We start from the raw sequence: 21,277 nt of genomic DNA, 5'->3' as shown, positions 1-21,277 counted from the left end.
AGTTATAACTCGCGTTGCGCGATCGCACACGGTATAAAACGTATTAGTGACAGAGAAGATTAACGCAAAGAAAAAAAAATTTACTTCCATTACGTAATAAAACGTGTAGCAAGCTCTTTTAAGAAGCGCACAGTGCAGCAGCGAAGTAAGAGTGGCCAAGAACACGCAACTTATTAATTCGATTCCACTCAAGTGGAGCAGGGGTTTGAGGTGACTAGACGAATGGACGGATAAACTGGGACAAGTGGAAGAACGGGGCAAATATTAAAACAAAAGCTTCGTTTGGCAAATTTATTCATCATTTCATGGATTCGATAAAAACATGATCCAAAATTTCAAAAGTATTTTTTTTTTTTTTATTAGAAATATACTTTCGATCATTTTTTGTAGAAAGATAATCGACTCGGTTTCACTTCACGCTCATCGTTTTACTTAGCACCTGTATTTCGAATTAAATGGAACCACGGCTTGCCACTTGCCCCAATCTACTTTGTTTAAAATGATTTAGTGGAGTCATCGTCGGTGAGTAGAAACGTGCGAATACCGGCTCGACTCGAATAAATTCAGAAACAGAAGAAGCGATGGTGCAGGAGAAGTTGCAGTCGAGAGCCATGGAAAGAAAAAGGGGAAAAGTAAAACGAAAAAGAAAGGCAGAAAGGGAAAGAGAGAAAGAGAGAGGATGGGAGTCGTCTGCGGAAAGTTAATCGCAGTTGTAGCTCGAGAAAAACTCGTCTCGCAATTTCTCGCGTCGCGGCAGAGGAAAGGGAAAGTACGAGAAATGGAAAAGGCGGCGGGGAGAGGAGAGGAGAGGAGAGGAGAGGAGGGGGGGGGAGCGTCGATGTAAATAAAGGCGGGTGGCGCGAATCTCGTTTCGACGAACCGCTATTTTGTCCGCGAAGGGTTGGAATATGCCGCGCGTAACCAGTGGCATTCATACAAAGAAGCCGGCCGAAGGCTGTCTGTTCTAAATTCGAGACGATGACGGACGAACGGAGAAGCGATTCGGCTACGGAATTTCGGTTCCGAAACGCCTGTTGCGCCACTACAACATCGCTACGCGAGCCGACACTAAATCAGGAACGCGGCGGCGCGGTTGCGGCGGGGCCGTTGTCTCGCGAGCGTGGTCCACGTGACCGCGACTGGGATGCACTTCGGCGGGAATCGAATCACGTGCGAGCACATTAAGCAAATTGCATTTAATTGCCAATTTACATCCAAGCCGTTACAGCTCGTCCCAAGTTTCGTCTCTTCCGGATATTTTAAATTCTCTTCATTTATCGCGTTCTTCGCGGTTTATTCCATGTCAACGAAGAGTCTTGAGAAATTTGGAAGTGGCTCGAAATGCGGATTTATGCGCGCGCGCGCACACACAATGCAACAGACGACAGAGGATTCGAGGCACGAGGAAGAGAGGGAGGAGGAGAGAGACGAAAAGAGCATCCGGTAGAGAGAAAGGAAGACGAAAGCACAAAGTCGGGAGAGAGAGAGAGAGAGAGAGAGAGAGAGAGAGAGGAGGAGGAGGAGGAGGAAGGAAAAGGGGTTGGCAAGCGGCACATTAGCGACAACAAAGGCCCCAAAAACGAGAGGAGTCATTGAGGTTACCTGCGACATCATTGACGACTACATCGGTGATGAGGTTGAGCCTTTGACGCGACTGTTGTTGCTGTTGATGCACCTGATGCTGCAGGTTGCTCTGTTGTTGAGACGCCGTCAAGGGCAGGCTACCGGCGCTCGTAGCGGTACTCTCCGTCAGGATCACCGTTGGCATCGCGGCGATGGTGGAAGCGATGGTGGAGGCGGCGACGGCGGAGGAGGAGGAGGAGGAAGAGGACGAAGACGACGTGGACGATTCCGCGAGGGGGCCCGCCGCCGCCGCCGCCGCTGCCGCTGCTCTCGTCACGATACCGGCATTGTCGTCGAGAACCGTCACCGAGGAGGTCTCACCCCCGCCCTCCCCTGCCCTCGCAGCCATTCCAGGCCTCGTCGCGTGTCCCGGCGAATAGATGGACAGACGGACGAACGGACAGACAGGATTCCCTCCACCTCTCCCGCACGTTGTTTCCGCGAGCGCACTTCTCCTCGGAAGAACACCTACACTCTTTTACGTGCTCCCTTTCGGTTTCTCTCTCTCTTTATCTATCTATCTCTCTTTCTCTCCTCGCGATTCCGTCCCGCGGTAGCGCGCGCTTCGTTTCCGCACCTCTTTTTCCAAGCTTACACTCACTCTCTTTTTTTCTCTCTCTCTCTCTCTCTCTCTCTCTCTCTATTTCCCTCTCTCCCTGCAGCCTGCTTGCTTGCCTGCCTGCCGTCGTTGACTCGCTTTCCCTCTCGTTCCCTCACTCTCTCTCTCACTCTCGCGCACGCTCTCGAGAGTCGTCGTCGTGGTCTCCCTCTCCCTCTCTCTCTCTCTCTGTCTGTCTCTGTCTCCGTTCACGAGTAGGCGCGGGGCGCACGCCGCCGGTCAGAGCGCCGTGTCCGAGAGCGTACCGAAACTGTGCACCACCGCCACGGTTAACACGCTCGCTTCGTTCGCTCGCTCCGTCTTCGTCCACCTCGTCCGTCTCTCTCTCTTTCTCTTTGCCGTCCGTCTCTCGTCAGCCGAACGTCGGTATATCACGGGACGACGGCATCGCAGGCACATGCACACGCCACGCTTTATGCCGTGGAAAGGTAGCGCGGAGGTAAACGCGCGCGCGATATTCGTTAACCTCTCGTTCCCGTCGACCCGCGAAAAAATGGAACGTTAGACAAATGTAGGTCTGTAGGCCACTTCTCTCTCACTTACACTTTGCATCGGCACACGGGCACTCCCTGAGTCAAGCGAGCGTCCGGCGCACTGTCGCGCACTGACAGCACGAGAGCCGCGCCAGGACCGTAGCGGCCACGCCGCCGCCCGCCACATGTCTTTCTTTCTTTCTTCCTTAGGACAAACGGAATCGACGACGACTCGCGCCCGCCGTCAGGTCAACGAACGTCAACGTCGCGGCTTGAAATTTAGATTAGCGCGATGCTACGGGGCGACGAGTCGCGGCTCCTTGCTCCGCCGCGTGCGACAATCGAGAGGTTAAGTCGAAGGCAAAAATGATTCCAAAGATCGCGTCATTGGCGACAAAACTCGAAGGTCGGGGTCATCATCGTGTGAGCCAGTGAGCGCGACGATCCTCGACGGCGTGAAACGATGAAACTACAAATATAGGTGTGTGTGTGTGTGTGTATGAACGAGTGCGCGCGCGCGTCCTCGCGCTCCAATTCGGATCGCGTTCTCTCCTTCTCGCTTCCGCGCGCGCCGCCTCTCGTTATGTCGCGCGCGTACGGGCAGTGGTCGAACGAAAGGGAAAACCGTAATCGCGATTCCGCGCCCGGCGGCGCGCTCGCTTTCTCGCTCGTTGCCGGAGACGACTGTCTTGGCTTCCGTGATACAAAAACGACAGAAATAAAAAAGAGATAAGAGAGAGAAAAAGAGAAAGAGAAAGAGAGAGAGAGAGAGAAGCTCGATAACAAATGCCTCGTGTTTCGGGCGCCGTCACGCGCCGATTACGGCCCTGCACCCATCGGCGCGAGCTCTCGCGAGCGGAAAGACGCAATTTCCAAAAGGTGTCGGCGGTCCCCTCCCACCCTCCCCTCCCCCTCCGTCGTGTCGCGATCGCGGTTCCACAGGGCGGACTCGGTGCCCGATGCCCGATGCCCGGTCAGCCCGCTACCTGCACGCCGGCTTTTTTGGTCGTTCTCCCGACCCACCGCCGGCGGCCGGCGTCCAGCGTCCGGCTCCGGCGTCGCGGGGATTCGCCACGAACCTCTCCTCTCGCGCGCGGTTCGCCGCCGCGTCGCGGGGGCTACGACGATGATAGGCCGAGCTCTAAGTAGGTCAGCTGCCGCGGTGTCCGATCGCCCGGCGCGGGCCGCCCTTACGTGGCGCACGTTGCATAACTCGTCACGCGCGACTTCACCGAGTAAAACCGCGTGAAAAAGGCTACGGCTCGACGGACATAATGCGGCCGTAATACGTTTTCAATGAACAATGCACTTGACTAACGCACTCCGCTCGCGGTACGGCTAGCGCCATCTGTCGCGAAAGCGCGCCCGTTTCAAAACTCCATGCTCGCTCACTGAAACGCGCGCCATCGGCGCCGGTCTGTATCGAACGTATCGAATCCTTTCACGTTGCGCGACTAGCTTTCTGTTTGCGTTTCTTTTTTTTTTTTTCATTTCTTTTCGTCATTTTTTTCGACTTATATATAAACGTGATGAAATCTGTGCACATTCAAAATTCACGTTAAGATTTCGAATATGAAAGGCTATTGCATAAGTTGCGATTTCTTCGAAGGCTTTACTCTTTAGATATATATTAAAAATTAATGCTTCTTTGTAAATTGAAGGATATAAAAATGTAAACACGTAAAGAAGTAAATATCGGATGTGAAAATGTTTAACTATAACTTTCTAACGTTTTGTACTTTAAATTCGTTTTTCTGTCGATCCTTCGTTAATGTTTATATTTACGTTTTCAATTGAAATCATTTTTGTCCTTTTTTGTTAATTACATAAAAATAATTATGATTTCATGAAATATTACAATTCTTTTTCTCGTGAAACATCATGATTCTCATATAGAATATTCATGTACAACATGCGAATGCAATTCACATTTGATATATCTAGCTGATATTTTTTTATTTATTTACACATATATTTAAAACATCATTAAAGTGTAAAAATTTTAATTTTTATATTATATTAATGTATAATATATATTATTCTAAAAGTACAAAATTTGCATATATGATTGTTAGATATATAGAAATTTATCTTCTTTCGTAGCTTAAAAAAATACTATATAAAAATACTTCAATATGAAAATAAATTTTATCATACAACTCAATTCGACATATGAGCATTTAGTTGCTCTTTTGTAAGGCTTCTTCGAAGAGAGCACGAGATATAATCAATCTTTGAATCTGCGAAGTACCTTCATATATCTGATAAATTTTGGCATCACGCATAAGCTTCTCTACTGGATACTCGGAATTGAAACCCGCACCACCGAAAACCTATAAAAAAATTGTCGTATGTTTTAAACAAATTGTAAAAAGAATTGTACACTCGATCCTGCTACAAACTGTATATAGCATAACAGAAAATTCATTGATGTCAATTATTGTATTGTACATCACCTGCACAGCATCTGTAGCACATTTGTTAGCTACATCAGCACCATGGCATTTTGCGATACTAGCGAGCAATGTAGCATTCGGTAAGTTTTGATCAGTAGCCCAGGCTGCCTTCATCCATGCCAGTCTAGAAGTCTCAACACCAATACCCATGTCAGCTAACATAAAAGCTATCGATTGATGTTCTGCTATCGGTCTACCAAACGTTTTGCGTTCCATTGCATATTTTGTTGCTTCATCCAGAGCTCTCTGAGCCAAACCAGTAGATGATGCTGCAACCTTCAATATAAATGTGAAGATACGCTCGCACAAACTTATATTAAATTTATTTGGTATCTAATTAATAGAAATATTACCGGTGATCGTGTCCTAGTAAACGTTTTCATAGCTATCTTAAAACCTTGTCCTTCTCCAATCAGTACATTCTCTTCAGGAACACGAACGTCTTCAAATGTTATCATTCGTGTGTCGCTTGCTCTTTGTCCCATATTTATTTCCTTAAGAAGTAAAAAAATGAGTAATGTAAATCCGAGTTAACATGTATTAAAGACTTGGTTAGGCGGAGCGGTGGCGTGTGAATGCGTGAGAGAATGCAAAATTGCAATACATAATTTTGACAAGAAAAGACAGGAAGAGCGTGTGAATAAAAAATAGGTAGAAGAGAATACAAAAAAGGTAAGCAAATGTAAGGGATGATAGACGTGAAGGAATGGTGTAGGAATAAAGTGAAAATAGGCGAATGGGATAGTTAAGCAGGTTATGGTTATGGCAAGAAAGGATGAGTCAACATTCATTAAAATATCAACAAAGTACTCATCTATCATCAGGAATTACCTTACGACCGGGAGTTAAGCCATCACTTTCACGTTCTACAATAAAGCCAGTAAAAGCCTTATTAGCTGGAGCTTTTGGATCTGGATTTGTTCTCGCCAGAACAAAATACCTATGTAATAAGAAATTTTATTAAAAAATGTAAATGATACTCTCTTTAGAAATAATAAATATCGAAGCATGTCATTGTACCAATTGGCAACACCACCATTAGTGATCCACATCTTAGTGCCATTAAGAATCCACTCTTTTCCTTTTTTCTCAGCTTTTAACTTAATTCCTGCTACATCAGATCCTGCGCCAGGTTCAGTAACACAATATGCCTACAAATTATTTTATTTATATTATATTAACTTTATGTACGTACACTATAAATTTTTTATGTATTAATTTTGAATTTACCACAACATGTGGCTCTTCTATAAGTCTTCCAAGGTATTTCTTCTGTTGCTCCTTTGTTCCAGCTATGATAACTGGAGTTTGCTAAATAAGTGTAAAAGAATTTATATATATATTATGATTATTATGTTAAATAAATAAATAAAAATAATCTCAAAAGAATTAAAAATTAATAAAATTGAAGAAAAATTAATTTTTAACTTGTTAAAAAAAACTATTGTTAGAATTTTATGTGGGATAAAAATGAGAGAGATACTGTTCATGATAAAATTTACCCCAAGACCTGTGGCTTCTATTGCAGTTGCTATTCCTGTACATCCGTAAGCCAATTCTTCAGTAATCAAGCATGAATCAAAAATACTAGTTTCCGTACCACCTAAAATAATTTTATAATTTATAATTATTATAAATATAATTTTATTTTTGCATTAGTAATATTATTCTCAATTTTAGAAAGATTATACTATAATTTGTATATATACTATATAATAAATTTTAATATATTGCACAATTTAAACATACCACAATGTTGTGGAATATGTTTATTTAGAAGACCAACACTCCATGCCTTTTTAACAATATCCCATGGATATTTTCCACTTCTATCATATTCTGCAGCTACTGGAACAATTTCCTCTCTGGTAAATTTTCGTGCTACTTCTTGCATTTCCTTTTGAATATCGGATAGTTCTAAAACAATTCAATGTGATATATATATATATTTCTTACAAAAATTTCACCTTTTTGCAAGATGTATGTACATAATCTATCAATATACAAAAAATAATTAAAATATATTTTATTATGATACAAGCACATTTATTTGATATTAAACAAGAACAACAGTTATTTTTACAAATAATTACAAAAGTATCATATTTAAATTAATAAAACGTTCCCAAGTATTTCAACATATTTTAATATTTGTGACTACAATATCACCAATACACAGTAGTGTCTCAAAAGACAGCAGTGTCTTATGCAAAATATGCATAACGTGAGATTGACCCATCTTTATGCAAACCTTTATGTATATGTATATATTAACCTAAATAATACACATATTTAAAAGAAATCCTTTAGATATATGTTGCTATCTCAGAACTTTTTAATATATATGCAGAAATATATTTTGAACCCAAATATGAAATAAAACTTTATAATAATTATATATATATAATATAATATAATATTGTGAGTGTGTGTGTGTAAATAAATAATATGGCCTACACTCCAAACAAATTTGTAAAGATGTTAGCATGCATTTGTCATTCTATCATTATTGTTTATTAGATATAAACCAATAATAGAAAGGATTACGAAAAGTACCCACTAAACATTTTGGTCCTTATGTTGCAGAAATGTTATACTAACATCTCGACAACAGCTAATGTCCCTCTTCTAAAATGTTTCAACAAAATGTTTTCTTTGTAACGTTATTGCAACGCACAAGTAACGTAAAATTGATTGCTACGTTATCTGTACATTGCAATAACGTTACAAAGAAAACATTCTGCTGAAACATTGTAGAAGAGAGACATTAGCTGTTGCCGAGATATTAGCATGATGTTTCTGCAATTTTATGACCAAAATGTTTAGTAGGTATGCTAACATCTTTATCAGTTGGTTCTAAATATAAATTTATAGATATTTCTTATCCAATGTACTTATGCCAATAAAGATAGAATTAATGTTCTCATATGTAAAGGCTAAACAAATAAATGTAATATATATAAAATTATATACCCTAATAGTATAAAATTTTAGGATATTTATACGATATTATATGCTGTTAGGGATTTAAATGTTCTATCTTACTCAAAAAATTAAATACTTTAAATAATTTGGTTGAGTCTGAGAAAGTATATAAAATCACACGTATATATAAAGCACTAAGATCTAGCTATGACTGAGTAGGCCTTCTTATTTGAAATTGTATGTTAAATAATCTTGTCTAAAAATTAAAAAAACAAAGTAAAACAGATGTTAACAAATAAAATTGTGCTTTTCTGACATATTTAATTAATCTTATCTTCAAAGTTACGACTTACATAATTATTTATAATTGTAGTTTTATAAGTAAATATTTCTGTAATTGTATGTACATTCATAAATGTACGAATCTATTTGATTCCTTAAAAATTTTTACTTATATCCTGATAATTTATGGAAATATGTCTGTATTTATCGAAATTGACATATTCTATATTTATTGAGATATGATAAATATACCAACCAAAAGAATACCCTTGCGTAGATTCGGCAGCTGCTGAGAAAGATCGTGCCACTTTTTGGCACATCCTTGGGTGAAATGCCTGCAAAAATCAATTTTAAGACATATGTTTCAACATATGAATAATTAACTCGTCACAATGTATATAGGACTATATAGTTAGAATAATCTTCATAATTGCAAATTATAAAAATTATTTTAATTACGTTAGAATAATCTTTATAATTTGCAATTTCAAAAACGAGTGAACTGAATAACAAGTGTTTTTTTATTTGTTACTTACCTTTCTGAGCATCATTGTGTATCGATATTTTTTTTAGACGGAAAACAGCGATATGTACGAACGTGTTTTTTGATGTAGCAAGAACAGATGACTGTGCGAAAACTGTCGTATCAAGAGATGTTGAACGAAAGTAATGTATGGCTTGGTACGATTATAAATATTTGCGTAATACAGGTTTAAAGTACAAAGTTCAACGGGAGAAAGGTAGGGACAAGTAGATCATCAAGTTCAGGCTACAATCAGCTGCAATGACAAAAGTGAAAGACGTATCTTTTATTAATTCCCCCTTAAAGTAAGATATATCGATGGCGCACGTGATTTTGAATAAATATCTTTGATGGCGAATCACCTGGAATCACCTATGATTACGATGATTCCATATATAAATTACTAGCCAGAAAGAACGTGAGCGACCGTAGCTGCAATTCCTCCAATTTAGCTGTGACTGATACATCTATGCCCATACATGTGAACATTGAACTACATGGTCTATATCTGTAAAATCCGTAGGTAATGTGCATGATTTTATGGTTCACTTCCATGCTGTAATCATAAGCAAAATTGTGTTAGAAATTACAAGATAATAACCAGATTTTTCCTTATCCGATTAACTTAATTTATGGTTAAATTTAACCAGATGTTTTACCCAATAAACTTCACTCATGATGATGCTACATAGATGAAGTTCATTGAATAAAACAAGGATGAATTTAACTACAAGTTAACTAGAAAATGAAAAACCGGACTTATGTCTAAATAGATTATTTACATATTATTTACGTTACAGTAAAAACACTTAACGATGGAACTTGGAGCTACTTTGAAGCACAATTAATCATTAATCGTCTGTGATTGACGCAAATCTTCTGGATCCAACGAATCAGTATACTGTTTCATGAAGATCTGATTGATCAACTGACTGTATGGTCAGTTGACCTACAAACATCCATAAAAAGGAAAATTTTGATTATGTATAATTAAAATAATAAAATATGTATACAAATTAAAATATAGATATTGTATGTACAAAATTTATTTAAAGATAAATAAGTAAATAAGGGATTGTATTCCAATATATTGTTTAATATTATATCCTAATGTGTATATTTTGTAATAAAATTAAAATATTTTATTACAAATTTTAAGCTGCTTTAAAATAACAACTAATATTTTTATTTATTCTTTTCAATATATAATGTGCAAGAAAATATGCTCGTATTTTATTTATACAGTAAAACTATATTATAATAATATAATTTATAAAGTATGATAAGCATTAAGCAATAAAAAATATTTCAAAAGATTTGTGCATAGCAACAAATATTTTTGGATAAGAGATTGAATATTTAAATTTTCAGCTATCGAACTTTTACAATAAATTTTTTTCCTGTTTTTTTTTCAAATTTCTTTAAATAATCCTGTTGCATATTTTAGGAAATTGTTTGGAACTGTTTGGAATTCTGACCGGAATTATTCGATTGTCTAAAAATTAATTTAAAAAATAATTGGATAATTTCGATCGAAATCCATTCCGAAGTTTCATCATACACAAGCGATCGAATTTTCGTGTGGAAATTTTTGATGACTGAAGGATAAGGGGCGGGCGAGTAGCCGATGAAATTATAAAATACATATTTTTTTTACTAGTTTAATTATTTGTCGATAAAAAGGTCGAGAACGAGCTATTCTTTGGTTTTTTGAATTACAAATTAGTGGACCATGGATTCAAACTGTTCTCGCGTTACATCGACGAATAAAACTATGCTGATTTTTGTATAACGGACAAAAATCAGCATAATTATGCGCTCATGTAGAAATTTATGTTTAAGTATAGCAATTCGACATTAGAAATGTAAATTAATGCAGCTGAAGAAGGACAAGTACGTCCGAAACGTTTCGCTAACTGTATCTTGGTTGTTAAGATTAAAATAATTTGTAATTTGAAAAACTAAAGAATAGCTCGTTCTCGGCCTTTTATTATTTATTGTTAATTATTTGTAATTTTATTTGCAAGGCCTAGAGGCCTTCTTTATTAATTCCCGCTTACAAATTTATTCACCAATTTATCCATTTACCAATTTGTCATCAATGTCCTTCGCTAAATCCGCATACCAAGTTGTTCAATCGCATTTACGTCATACATGCCCGCAGTCAGTTTTAATTTTTACACAGAAAAGAAACGCTCCACTGTACACGATGAGAATGGGATCGTCAGTATTAATCAAATTAATTTCGCAAACTCATGAACAAGACCTTTCACAGTCTCAATTTAAAATTAATTCTTTTAAATTTAATTCTTAGATTTCTTGGATGTGGATTTCCACACTAATTGTAAGCTAAATTTTGGGTGTTGCTCTACACAAAACTTATCGAATCTGACGATTGAACTGATTTAAATGATTCGAACCTGGATCTTATGGGTATCTTATCAATTTGACTGATGCATGTGGTGATGCATATTTAATAACGTAATAACCAATGTATATTAGGAGAATATATTTTTTCAGGTGCATGTCAATAAACATATTACACCTGAAAAAATACATCCCTCGACTTATAATATGTCGAGTATTGTGATAAACACAACTTTGATATAAGGGTATCTTTTTTTTCACTGTATTATGAACAACAGTAAGATTTGGACTGACAAATTGATAAGTAGAATTGAGAAGATATCCGCACGGAATACTAGTTTTGTGCTTAAAATTGAAATGTGTCGGTTTTTTATTGCCATTCTTTTTCCTCATTTTAAACTTATTTTCTCGTAACGCATAACACTTATCCTTAGAGATCAGACTAGTCTGAGATCATTAAAAATTTTTGACGTGTATCATTTACTATTTAAAAACATTATATTATTATTATTGTAAGCGTTCCAGATTTAAGAATATCGCTTGAATAAAGAATTAATATAATCATATAACATCTGAAATTTAATATCCGCTAGTATAAAGTCGTTTTATCATTTTCTAATTACATTTATAAATAAGCAAGCTTGTCCTCTACATTTTGTTATTATTATTATTATAAAATATTATTTTTAATATATATAAACAATAAATTTATTATATCTATAATATAAGAAATCAAAATATATATAATTAATAATATCTAATCTGTCAATAGTAGTTTCTTATGTTATTCCGCATAAGAGTATGAATGACATATCTGCAAAATGTTTAATAATCTTAAACTAGTCTTGTCCTTGAAAACGAGTGTCACGTACTAAGAAAACAGTTATATAGAGAAAAGGACAAGACTAGTCTAAGATCGTTAAACATTTTCCGAGTATTATTCATAATCTCTCTGCTGAATAATAAGGAAAATTATTAGAAGATTAGATAATACTATTAATTATATATATTGCTTTGTTACATTATAATTATAATAAATTTATACAATAGCTACTATTATATTATGTACGTAAAATATACGTAAAATATACGTACATATAAAATTGAACTTTTATACATGTTAGGTATCTGACAGACGCGTTGTTGATGCCGATACTAATTTTCCAATCCCTCTTTACATACTTGAAACAACATTTTTTAAGCATATACTCTATAGGTGTAAAGTGCATTTTTAAATAATAAATTTGAAAGTCGGTTTTATTTGATACTGAGTCTTATTTGGCTCATTGTCAGATACTTAGTTTTTATAATTATGCGTATTATAAGAATAGTAATTTTTTGTAATATTAATAATAATACTTTTAAGCAGTAAGTAATACACGTTAAAAATGTTTAACAATCTTAGATTAGTCTCGTTTTTGAGAATGAGTGTCATGTGTTACAAGAAAATAAGTTTGAGATGAGGAAGAAAACAATAGAAGTGAACATTACACCTACATTTCAATTTCAAGTTCTAAACACATCCTGGACAAACATAAATAATACTGTTAATACTTAGAGAAAAATGAAATCGATATCAAATCGACATTGATTTGACATTGAAATCATCACACTGATATCATTTTAATGTCGATTCGATAGGTCCTTTTGTCGCTATAAGGATACAATTATAATTTAAAATTCTCGTTGGATTTTTTCCCATTAAACCTTAATGTATAAAAAAACGAGAAAGGAATTTTTTTTTATTTATACATCAAAATAAATTTATTTTTTGGCCTTCTCTCTTCGTATGTTATTCATTATATCGAGTTTATAAGAAGACAAAATTTTTCGTAAAATTTTAGGCAGTACATATTTAAGACATAAAAGATAAAAAATTGATTTATTTCACAGTAGTGAAAAATAGCAAGAAGATTTATCTGTTTTGACGATAATTGCAATAGAAACAGGTTTCTTCTCATTAATCACGATTCTTAGAATCTTTGATGTACTTTGCATTTTACTCGGGATACTTATGACTATACATCATTTGTGATAAATGGTTTTTTTTTCTTTTTTACAATGTCGTAGCAATAATTATTGATAGTTACTAGCGCAACTTTTATAACAAGTTTCTTATACTATTCCAATGTTTTTAATATAATACGATAAGTATTATCTATTGTTGTTTTTTTTTGTTGTTTTTTAACAGATTTAAGAATAATTTTTTTTATAATCAAGTTTATGAATCAAGTTAGAAACACATATTGCAATCGAAAATAATAGTCTTCAGTTAATGTGAGCTTCGTAGTTTATACATTTTAATTCGGAAAATCTTTTTTGACCATAAAGATAATGAACTTAATAATGGGAAAGCGTTATTAAAATTGCATGTACTTAAAATTTGCACTAATTATACATTATACGTAGATATGTATAATTTGTTCGTATGTGAAACTCGAACGCGATAAAAATTGCTTATGAGGAAAGTTGTATCAAATTTGGAATTAATTTATATGACAAATTACTTACACTTTTGCTAAAAATTAAGTTTTATCTTATTTTTATCTCTCTCTCGTGTTTTTTTGAATATTGATTGCAATAACATGCAAATATGCCAACACAGAAGATAAAAATGTATTACTTTTTTTCAAGGAACTAAAAAGGCTAAACGAAACTAAAGAATCTACATATATATTAATATATGCATAATTAAAAAGAACATATATATTTTTTTTAATTATAAGTCACGCATAAAGCACATTACTGAATGCTCTCTACGTTGGCAAATTCTGGTTTTTCTTGTTCTTCCTTTCATTATAATTATAAATATGGCTTCATCAGAATAAGAAAACAATCAAGTGTACTATGTTTACCGCGACATAACAGTTTTTTACGATGCTCGATCTCTATAAATGGACTGTGCCGCTGATTAGTTACTTAGTATTTTTATTACAGAGTTAGTAGAAAGATCGAAAAGACGATGGCTCGACTAAGCTTCATTGTGACGATCATCGCCGTTGCACTGGCATGCGTACTCGCGGAAGAAGAGTTGTATTCGAATCGGTACGATGATATCGATATCGATAGAATTCTTGAGAATAAAAAACTGCGATTGCAATATTACAACTGCTTCATGGACACCGAACCGTGCAGAACCGCAGATGCGAAATTCTTTCATGGTATTATTTTATATCTTACATTTATTGTATATTATTTCTTTTTTTGCTGTTTTTTTTTATCACTTTAAAATTAATTTTAATTTTTTTTAATGATCTGCATCGAGTCGTAAACAAAAACCTATATCATAATTGAAAATAATACTTTTTATTTAATGAAAGTTTCACGCTATTTTAATTCAAGAAACCTTTTCTGATCATAGAGATGAAATAAATTTAAAAACGGAAAAGAATTATTAAATTTGCATTAACAGGCTACTCTGAATTTGCATTAATTGTAACCAGAAAAAAATTCGATTTTAAACTATTAAAAAAGATTTGCTATTTAAAAATAGAATTTTCTTATTTTCTTGTATTATATATTAGATATTATATATAGATATATGTATATAGATATAGAGAAAAGTTGCCAATATCAACATTTTATTTTTGGATTATACTTCTTAAACCAAAACTAAACATAAAACTTTGGAAATATAAATATAAACTAAAAAGTGTCTACTCTCAGAACATATAACAGTTTTTATAATATCGTATCAAATTTTACAATAGTTGCGTTTTTCGTTAGAAAAACAAAAATGAGCGTCTGACAATCCTGTGCTTAAAAAGTCTGATATATTAGAAATGATAAATCTAAAATTTGATATAAAAACCTATATAGGTTCGGATAAAATCGAATAAAAATAGGATTTTTATCAAATTTCTATCATTTCTTATACAGACTTTTTAAGCAGGAAAAGTAATTAAGTCTCAAAATCGACATAATATGTAATAATGCTACATTTTCCTTTTTTTTTCTTTTAACCTGAGTCATCTGTGTATACATACATGTATTGCTTACAAGTTAATGTATATGAAGATTCCTAGAAGCACGCTAATGTAACATTTTTTGTTGATTTATACAAATACCTTATGCTGTTCTGCAAAACGTAATAAGTAACGTGACAAAATATATAAAGATTAGATTAGGTTACTAACTTAATAGAGATAGATCTCCTAAGTTTCAATACATTGAATGAAGAGTTGATACTTTTATTTTTCTACAATTACAGTTATTACACCAAATTTGCATTTAAAAGTGTTATAAGATTGTAATGATTCAAAACATTCAAATTTATTTTTTTAGTTAAAAGCAGGTTTTTGAGTTATATTATTGCAATAAGATATAATTTGCAGTAATGATGAAAAATATTAACATTTAAAAATACCGATTTTCTCAATATTTTTTCTGTTTTTGTGAAATCTGCATAACTTTTATTGTATATTTTTTAATGTGTGTACTGTATATTTTGAATGTTTTACAAAATGGATAAGTATCAAGATTTCTCATTGTGGTTTCAGAGGTCATAAGTGAAGCTATGCAAACTCAATGCAGAAGGTGTACTGAAAAACAAAAAGTTCTTTTAAACCGCATGGCCGATTGGTATACGCAGAATGCGCCTGAACAATGGGAAGCCTTCATTAGGAAGACTCTAGAGGATACACTACAGAAAAAAGGTTAAATGAAAGACTTGACCTATTGACGACAAAGAAAACTTCAATAGTTAATCATCTAAAAAATTATCTTTTACATCTGAAAAATCTTAATATCAATCAGATGAAAAGAAATTAAAGCTGTATTTTGCGATATTGCGTAGTGTAGTATATGTATAATGTTACATTATTAGAATAAATATATTAAATAAATTCAATTTTTTATTCTCTTTATTACATACTTTAGTATCAACTTTTATAGTGTCTAATTGCGGTATTCTTATTTAATTTGTAAGCACAAGTTAAATTAAAAGAAATAGGAATGAAATCTCAGCAAACACCAAGTTATAAAATTGTTAATTATAAATTTCCATTAACAATATAACTGTTATATAACGAGTATTATATATTATAACAGTTACAGTTTTAGTTCTATCTGGATTACAATGTGATGGCGGATTTATAATAGAAATCAAGTAAACATTTTGACATACTTTGTTACTTTAATGTAGATTATGTCCCAATCAGCACACAATATTTTTTAAATGTTTTTTTAATATTTATTTAATATTAATTTTTCATTGTACAATTCATTATAACAAAAATATTTATTAAATATTTATTCAACATTAATTAAATATTTAAAATAATGATTTAGAAAAAATATTTATTTAAAATTTATTTAACGTTTATTTAACATTTATTTAACATTAACTCAATATTTAAAATAATGATTTGGGAAAATGTTTATTTAACATTTATTTAACCTTTATTTAATATTTATTTCACATTAATTTTTTATTTAAAAAACATTTTCTAAAAACATTAATTTAACATTTATTAAACATTAATTTAATATTTATATCACATTAATTTTTTATTTAAAAAAACATTTTTTAAAAACATTAACTTAACATTTATTCAATTTTAATTTAATATTTATTTCACATTACATTTTTATTTAAAAAAAAATTTTTTTTTAATATTAATTTAACATTTATTTAATTTTAATTTAATATTTATTTTACTTTAATTTTTTATTTGAAAAAACATTTTTTAAAAACATTAATTTAACATTTATTCAACATTAATTTAATATTTATTTCACATTAATTTTTCATTTGAATAAACATGTTTTAAAAACATTAATTTATTCAACATTAATTTAATATTTATTTTACATTAATTTTTTATTTAAAAAAACCGTTTATAAAAACATTAATTTAACATTTACTTAACATTTATTTAATATTCATTTTATATTTATTTTTTATTTGAAACAACAATTTCAAAAACATTCATTTTACATTTATTGAATATTAATTTAATAATTATTATTTATTTTTTTTAATAAACATTTTTTAACTATTTATTTAATATTATTATTATTGTTTAAGTATTTATTTTTCATGAATTATTTAATTGAAAAAATGATTTTAGTAAGCATTTTTTAAATGTTTATTTAATATTTATTTAATGTTTATTTAATATTAATTTTTTTACTTATTTTTCATCTATAAAATTATGTTTATTTATTATTTATTTAACATTTAAGCTCTTTATTTTTCAATTATTATTAAATTTAAAATTTGTTTAAAAAATGTTTCAATAACATCTATGAAAATCAGTAAAAAATTAACTTATATATATTTAAATAAATAATATACTTTAATTATATATATTTTGTCTTTTCGATTACATATTGATCTGATCTATCAGTGATGTACAAGCATACACACAAAGTGTTTACAGATCATCACAAGGGATCAGTTCGCAGCGATCATAAAAGTCAAGCAACGTTCACTGGAGTCGCAACTTATATGGGTGACCGCGTGGAAATTTTCGAGAAAAAAATTCTTAAGAAAAAAACCTCAATATTTAAAAAAATTGTTTAATGTAAAAAGGGATGTAAATCCACTAATTTTAACGTTTTTGAAAAATTTTTTTATTGCAAAAGCTTTTTTTTAAATATTGTTTTGCTCATTTATACTTCGTTAAAAAAAACGTTTCTTTAACGTTTAATAAATGTTTTCTTTAAATGTTTTAAAAACGTTTTTATAATATTTGAAAAACATTTTTTTTAATGTTAAAATAAACATTTTTTTAATGAAAAAAAGGCACTTAACCCATTATTTTTAATATTTTTATAAATGTTTTTAAAAATGTTTTTTAAATGTTTTTAAAAACATTTTTTAAATATTGTGTGCTAATTGGGGTAGAGTAACAGCATAAGCATAAATGGAGCTGAATCTGAGATTATTGACAGATTTCGCTCGATTTCTGTTGCCAATTTACTATCATGTTATGTTAGCATTTTCTATTGAAACACGAATTTGAGTAGATGTCAATATGCTAGCAATTTCTGATCGAATACAGCATTGCGGATAGTTTTTAGTTTATAAGGTATCATTTAAATATTATTAGAAATGATAAATCCTTCTCAGTTTCTGCATGTTCAATTTGCCATTATTTTGTCAGATTTTAAGCAATTTTGAAAAATTTCTGTTAAGTTTAATATAAATAATATTATGTATCTCATATCTCAAATTTAAATTTGGTCCATTCAAATTTTTCTATTAATTTAATCCAAGACAAATATAAAGCAATTTAACATAAAAAAAATTAACGCATAAAATGAAAACTTTGACACAATTTGGAAACACTGCAAAAAATGTATATTTCTTTAGTAAAATTAACATTAATAATATATTGACACGTTTACATTTTTATTTATTTATCGTAAAATTTTATCTTGGAATTTTTTTTCAAAACTACATTTACGGTTCTCAATTTAACACAAAAAATATATTTAAATGACACAATCATTACGTTAAATTAACATTTGGATGTTAAGAATTCAACATAAAAATTTTAAGGATTGATTTTAATGTAAGTACAAAATATTTTCTATTGTGTATTATATTTTTGCTGGGGGGCATTTTTGCATCAACAAAATTTGTAGCCGACATTTTGCATAATCTGTTTTGCAATTGACTATTTTCGGAGCTGTCGTTAAGAATATTTTTATTTTTCCGTTTTATATTTAACGGTTAGTGATTCGTTTAACGTACAAAAAGTGTAAAAAAAAAACAAAAAAAAAAACAAAAAAACCACACAATTTAACAATGAACGTATTTTGTATACATACAGTAAGGACGTAACGACGTAGCGACGCCCAGCGACGCCTACTGACGCCTGCGACGTATCTGTCACATTTACCGGTTCAGCATGAAGATAGCTATTCATCCATTGACAGCTGATCCCACGGCAGCCTGGCGCGAATTATCCCAGCACCAGAAAGTTATTAAAATAAATGCTAAATTACCGACGACCGAGGCACCGAGCAACAAAGTATGTTCGACGACTTTTAACATCCTGATCTTTCTACGCGGAGACATGTATTTGCGTTAACCTCAAAAGTCACCTTTACTCGTCCTATACTCGTTGGACGTCGTTAATTGTATACATTTTATAGATAAAATTTCAATTTTCCATTTCAATCGTCAATGTGAACGTTTAATCTGAGACATGCGCCGGTTTAACGACGATTTTCCTGTTTCAGTTACGCGTGGTATGCATGAGCGACACGCACTCGCTCACGCCGTATATAAAGTTTGACATCCCCGCGGGAGACGTCTTTATCCACGCGGGAGATTTTACGAAATGCGGTAGCTTGCAAGAGGTCATAGAATTTAATAATTGGATAGGTAAATTATCATGTGTACTAATTGACATTCATACTGCTATACACAATAGGTCTGTTTGAGTTGCTTGAAATTCCCAAAAATTTTTGCACTCGAGATGAGATAAATATATATTCGATCGTAAGAAAGAGACGACAAAGAAATTAATTCAAAAAGGGCAGCAACACGAACAGGCCTATTGACGACAAGTACACATGTTGAATGATGTATCTCGCAATTCTAGGTAACTTGCCACACAAACATAAAATAGTTATAGCTGGAAACCATGAACTTAGCTTCGATCCCACGTTTACGCATCCTTTTTCTGTACACACCAGTGGGGATCATCAGAAACATACGGGAACCAGCATACTCGACGACATACCTACTTTGGGTATGTCCAAGGATACTCTCGCGGAAGCTATTAAAACTACAAATGTTAAAGATTATTTGACAAATTGTACATATCTTGAAGATTCTGAGACTACAGTGCATGGAATCAAGATATATGGTACTCCGTGGTAAATATGTCATATCAATTATACAGTACTGTATAATTTGGCAAATAAATGTGAAAAATACACATGTAACGTATTAAAGATTTATAGAAGAATTAAGAATGCTAAGCTTGCATTTACAAGAGCATTTTTCATGTTTAAGTATTCTAGAATTATGTAAACAAGCATACACTCATGAAATTTCATTGCCAAGATAAGTTTAATCATTGCTGTATCAAAAGATTGGGGTTTGCTTCTTTCAAATACACTATGCGAAATATTTGTAGAAAATAATTTCAGGTATAAGAGATTCTTATTTCTGAGGGACATTTCGTTGAAACTTTAGGCAACCAGAGTTTTGTAAGTGGGCATTTAACGTGCCGCGTGGAGAAGCGTGCCTCTCAAAATGGGAAATGATTCCATCTGATACAGACATCCTCGTAACGCATACTCCTCCTGTAGGTCACGGAGACCTCGCTTGCACTGGAGTACGAGCTGGATGCGTCGAATTATTGTCGACAGTGCAGAATCGCGTAAAGCCCAAATATCATGTATTTGGTCACATACACGAAGGTATGATCAATATCAATACATGTTTATATTTACTTATAAGAATATTTTATCCATTTGGTGTAATTTTATCTTACAGGATATGGCATATCTTCAGATGGCAAGATAATATATATTAATGCATCAACATGCGATCTAAATTATCTGCCAAGTAATTCACCAATAGTATTTGATATAACACTACCTTCCGGTATTGAAAAATCATAAATCTTCAAAGAACGAGATCAGTGTGTATTTCATTGCATAATGCTGCATCAGAAATATTTCAGATCTTTCTTACGAGCTTAAGAAAATAATTATGTGATCAACATAAAATTAGTCATTTCTTGCCTTATTTTTAAAATTATGATGTATGTACAAGCATAGTATAAATATTAATTCGTCTTCTTTTTCACACGATTTATAAAAATCTCAACTGTATTAAAAAATATACAATCCGATTTGTAATCTCTTATAAATAAAATGAATTATATATTGCCCATTTTTCTTGATAAATTTTTGTTGTTTATTTTTAACATTGACTTTTTCAAGATTAACTTTTCAGTATTGTTAAATAATGGAATTAATAAAAAAATTTTTATTAAAAATGTGGGGATATAAACATTGCCTTAAGCAATTGTCAGTAAAA

General features: G+C 32.7%; 4 protein-coding genes across 5 annotated transcripts; 2 read left to right on the top strand and 2 right to left on the bottom strand.

The window, feature by feature from the left end:
* Nucleotides 1–203: 203 nt before the first annotated feature.
* Nucleotides 204–3,611, bottom strand: LOC105205968 (UPF0619 GPI-anchored membrane protein C1322.10-like). The gene has a single exon (XM_011175502.3). The coding sequence runs from the start codon at nucleotides 1,970–1,972 to the stop codon at nucleotides 1,556–1,558; it is 417 nt and encodes a 138-aa protein (XP_011173804.3). The 5' UTR covers nucleotides 1,973–3,611; the 3' UTR covers nucleotides 204–1,555.
* Nucleotides 3,612–4,701: 1,090 nt separating this feature from the next.
* Nucleotides 4,702–9,236, bottom strand: LOC105201828 (probable medium-chain specific acyl-CoA dehydrogenase, mitochondrial). Its single transcript, XM_011170043.3, has 10 exons — nucleotides 8,915–9,236; nucleotides 8,635–8,713; nucleotides 6,921–7,088; nucleotides 6,674–6,774; nucleotides 6,402–6,482; nucleotides 6,192–6,322; nucleotides 6,003–6,111; nucleotides 5,525–5,665; nucleotides 5,172–5,447; nucleotides 4,702–5,048 (listed from the first exon to the last, which is right to left on the bottom strand). The coding sequence occupies exons 1-10, from the start codon at nucleotides 8,927–8,929 to the stop codon at nucleotides 4,896–4,898; spliced, it is 1,254 nt and encodes a 417-aa protein (XP_011168345.1). The 5' UTR covers nucleotides 8,930–9,236; the 3' UTR covers nucleotides 4,702–4,895.
* Nucleotides 9,237–14,184: 4,948 nt separating this feature from the next.
* LOC105201829 (putative odorant-binding protein A10) lies at nucleotides 14,185–16,117 on the top strand. The gene is made up of 2 exons (XM_011170044.3): nucleotides 14,185–14,429; nucleotides 15,768–16,117. Exons 1-2 carry the CDS (start codon nucleotides 14,231–14,233, stop codon nucleotides 15,926–15,928), a joined length of 360 nt encoding a protein of 119 aa, XP_011168346.1. The 5' UTR covers nucleotides 14,185–14,230; the 3' UTR covers nucleotides 15,929–16,117.
* A 2,636-nt stretch (nucleotides 16,118–18,753) lies between these two features.
* Nucleotides 18,754–21,144, top strand: LOC105201831 (metallophosphoesterase domain-containing protein 1). 2 transcript variants are annotated; one of them, XM_011170045.3, is made up of 5 exons: nucleotides 18,754–19,250; nucleotides 19,462–19,606; nucleotides 19,827–20,103; nucleotides 20,426–20,652; nucleotides 20,729–21,144. In XM_011170045.3, the coding sequence occupies exons 1-5, from the start codon at nucleotides 19,128–19,130 to the stop codon at nucleotides 20,854–20,856; spliced, it is 900 nt and encodes a 299-aa protein (XP_011168347.1). In that variant the 5' UTR covers nucleotides 18,754–19,127; the 3' UTR covers nucleotides 20,857–21,144. The 2 variants fall into 2 exon arrangements, with proteins under 2 accessions (XP_011168347.1, XP_011168348.1); XM_011170046.3 differs by having other exon boundaries at nucleotides 19,238–19,359.
* Nucleotides 21,145–21,277: the final 133 nt, after the last annotated feature.

Source organism: Solenopsis invicta, chromosome 9 (genome assembly GCF_016802725.1).
Source record: "Solenopsis invicta isolate M01_SB chromosome 9, UNIL_Sinv_3.0, whole genome shotgun sequence".
Classification (NCBI taxonomy): Eukaryota; Metazoa; Arthropoda; class Insecta; order Hymenoptera; family Formicidae; genus Solenopsis; species Solenopsis invicta.
Note: the sequence above shows the minus strand (reverse complement) of the source record. Positions and strands in the feature narration are given on the sequence as shown.

Coding starts and splice junctions, on each gene's coding strand:
- LOC105201828 (XM_011170043.3), bottom strand. Junction 6,775..6,920: donor ACATATTCCACAACATTGTG/GTATGTTTAAAT, acceptor AAATTATTTTAG/GTGGTACGGAAACTAGTATT. Junction 6,483..6,673: donor TAGAAGCCACAGGTCTTGGG/GTAAATTTTATC, acceptor ACACTTATTTAG/CAAACTCCAGTTATCATAGC.
- LOC105201831 (XM_011170045.3), top strand. CDS start 19,128: ATGAAGATAGCTATTCATCCATTGACAGCTGATCCCACGGCAGCCTGG. Junction 19,251..19,461: donor CCGAGGCACCGAGCAACAAA/GTATGTTCGACG, acceptor TTCCTGTTTCAG/TTACGCGTGGTATGCATGAG. Junction 19,607..19,826: donor AGAATTTAATAATTGGATAG/GTAAATTATCAT, acceptor TCGCAATTCTAG/GTAACTTGCCACACAAACAT.
- LOC105201829 (XM_011170044.3), top strand. CDS start 14,231: ATGGCTCGACTAAGCTTCATTGTGACGATCATCGCCGTTGCACTGGCA. Junction 14,430..15,767: donor AGATGCGAAATTCTTTCATG/GTATTATTTTAT, acceptor TTGTGGTTTCAG/AGGTCATAAGTGAAGCTATG.
- LOC105205968 (XM_011175502.3), bottom strand. CDS start 1,972: ATGGCTGCGAGGGCAGGGGAGGGCGGGGGTGAGACCTCCTCGGTGACG.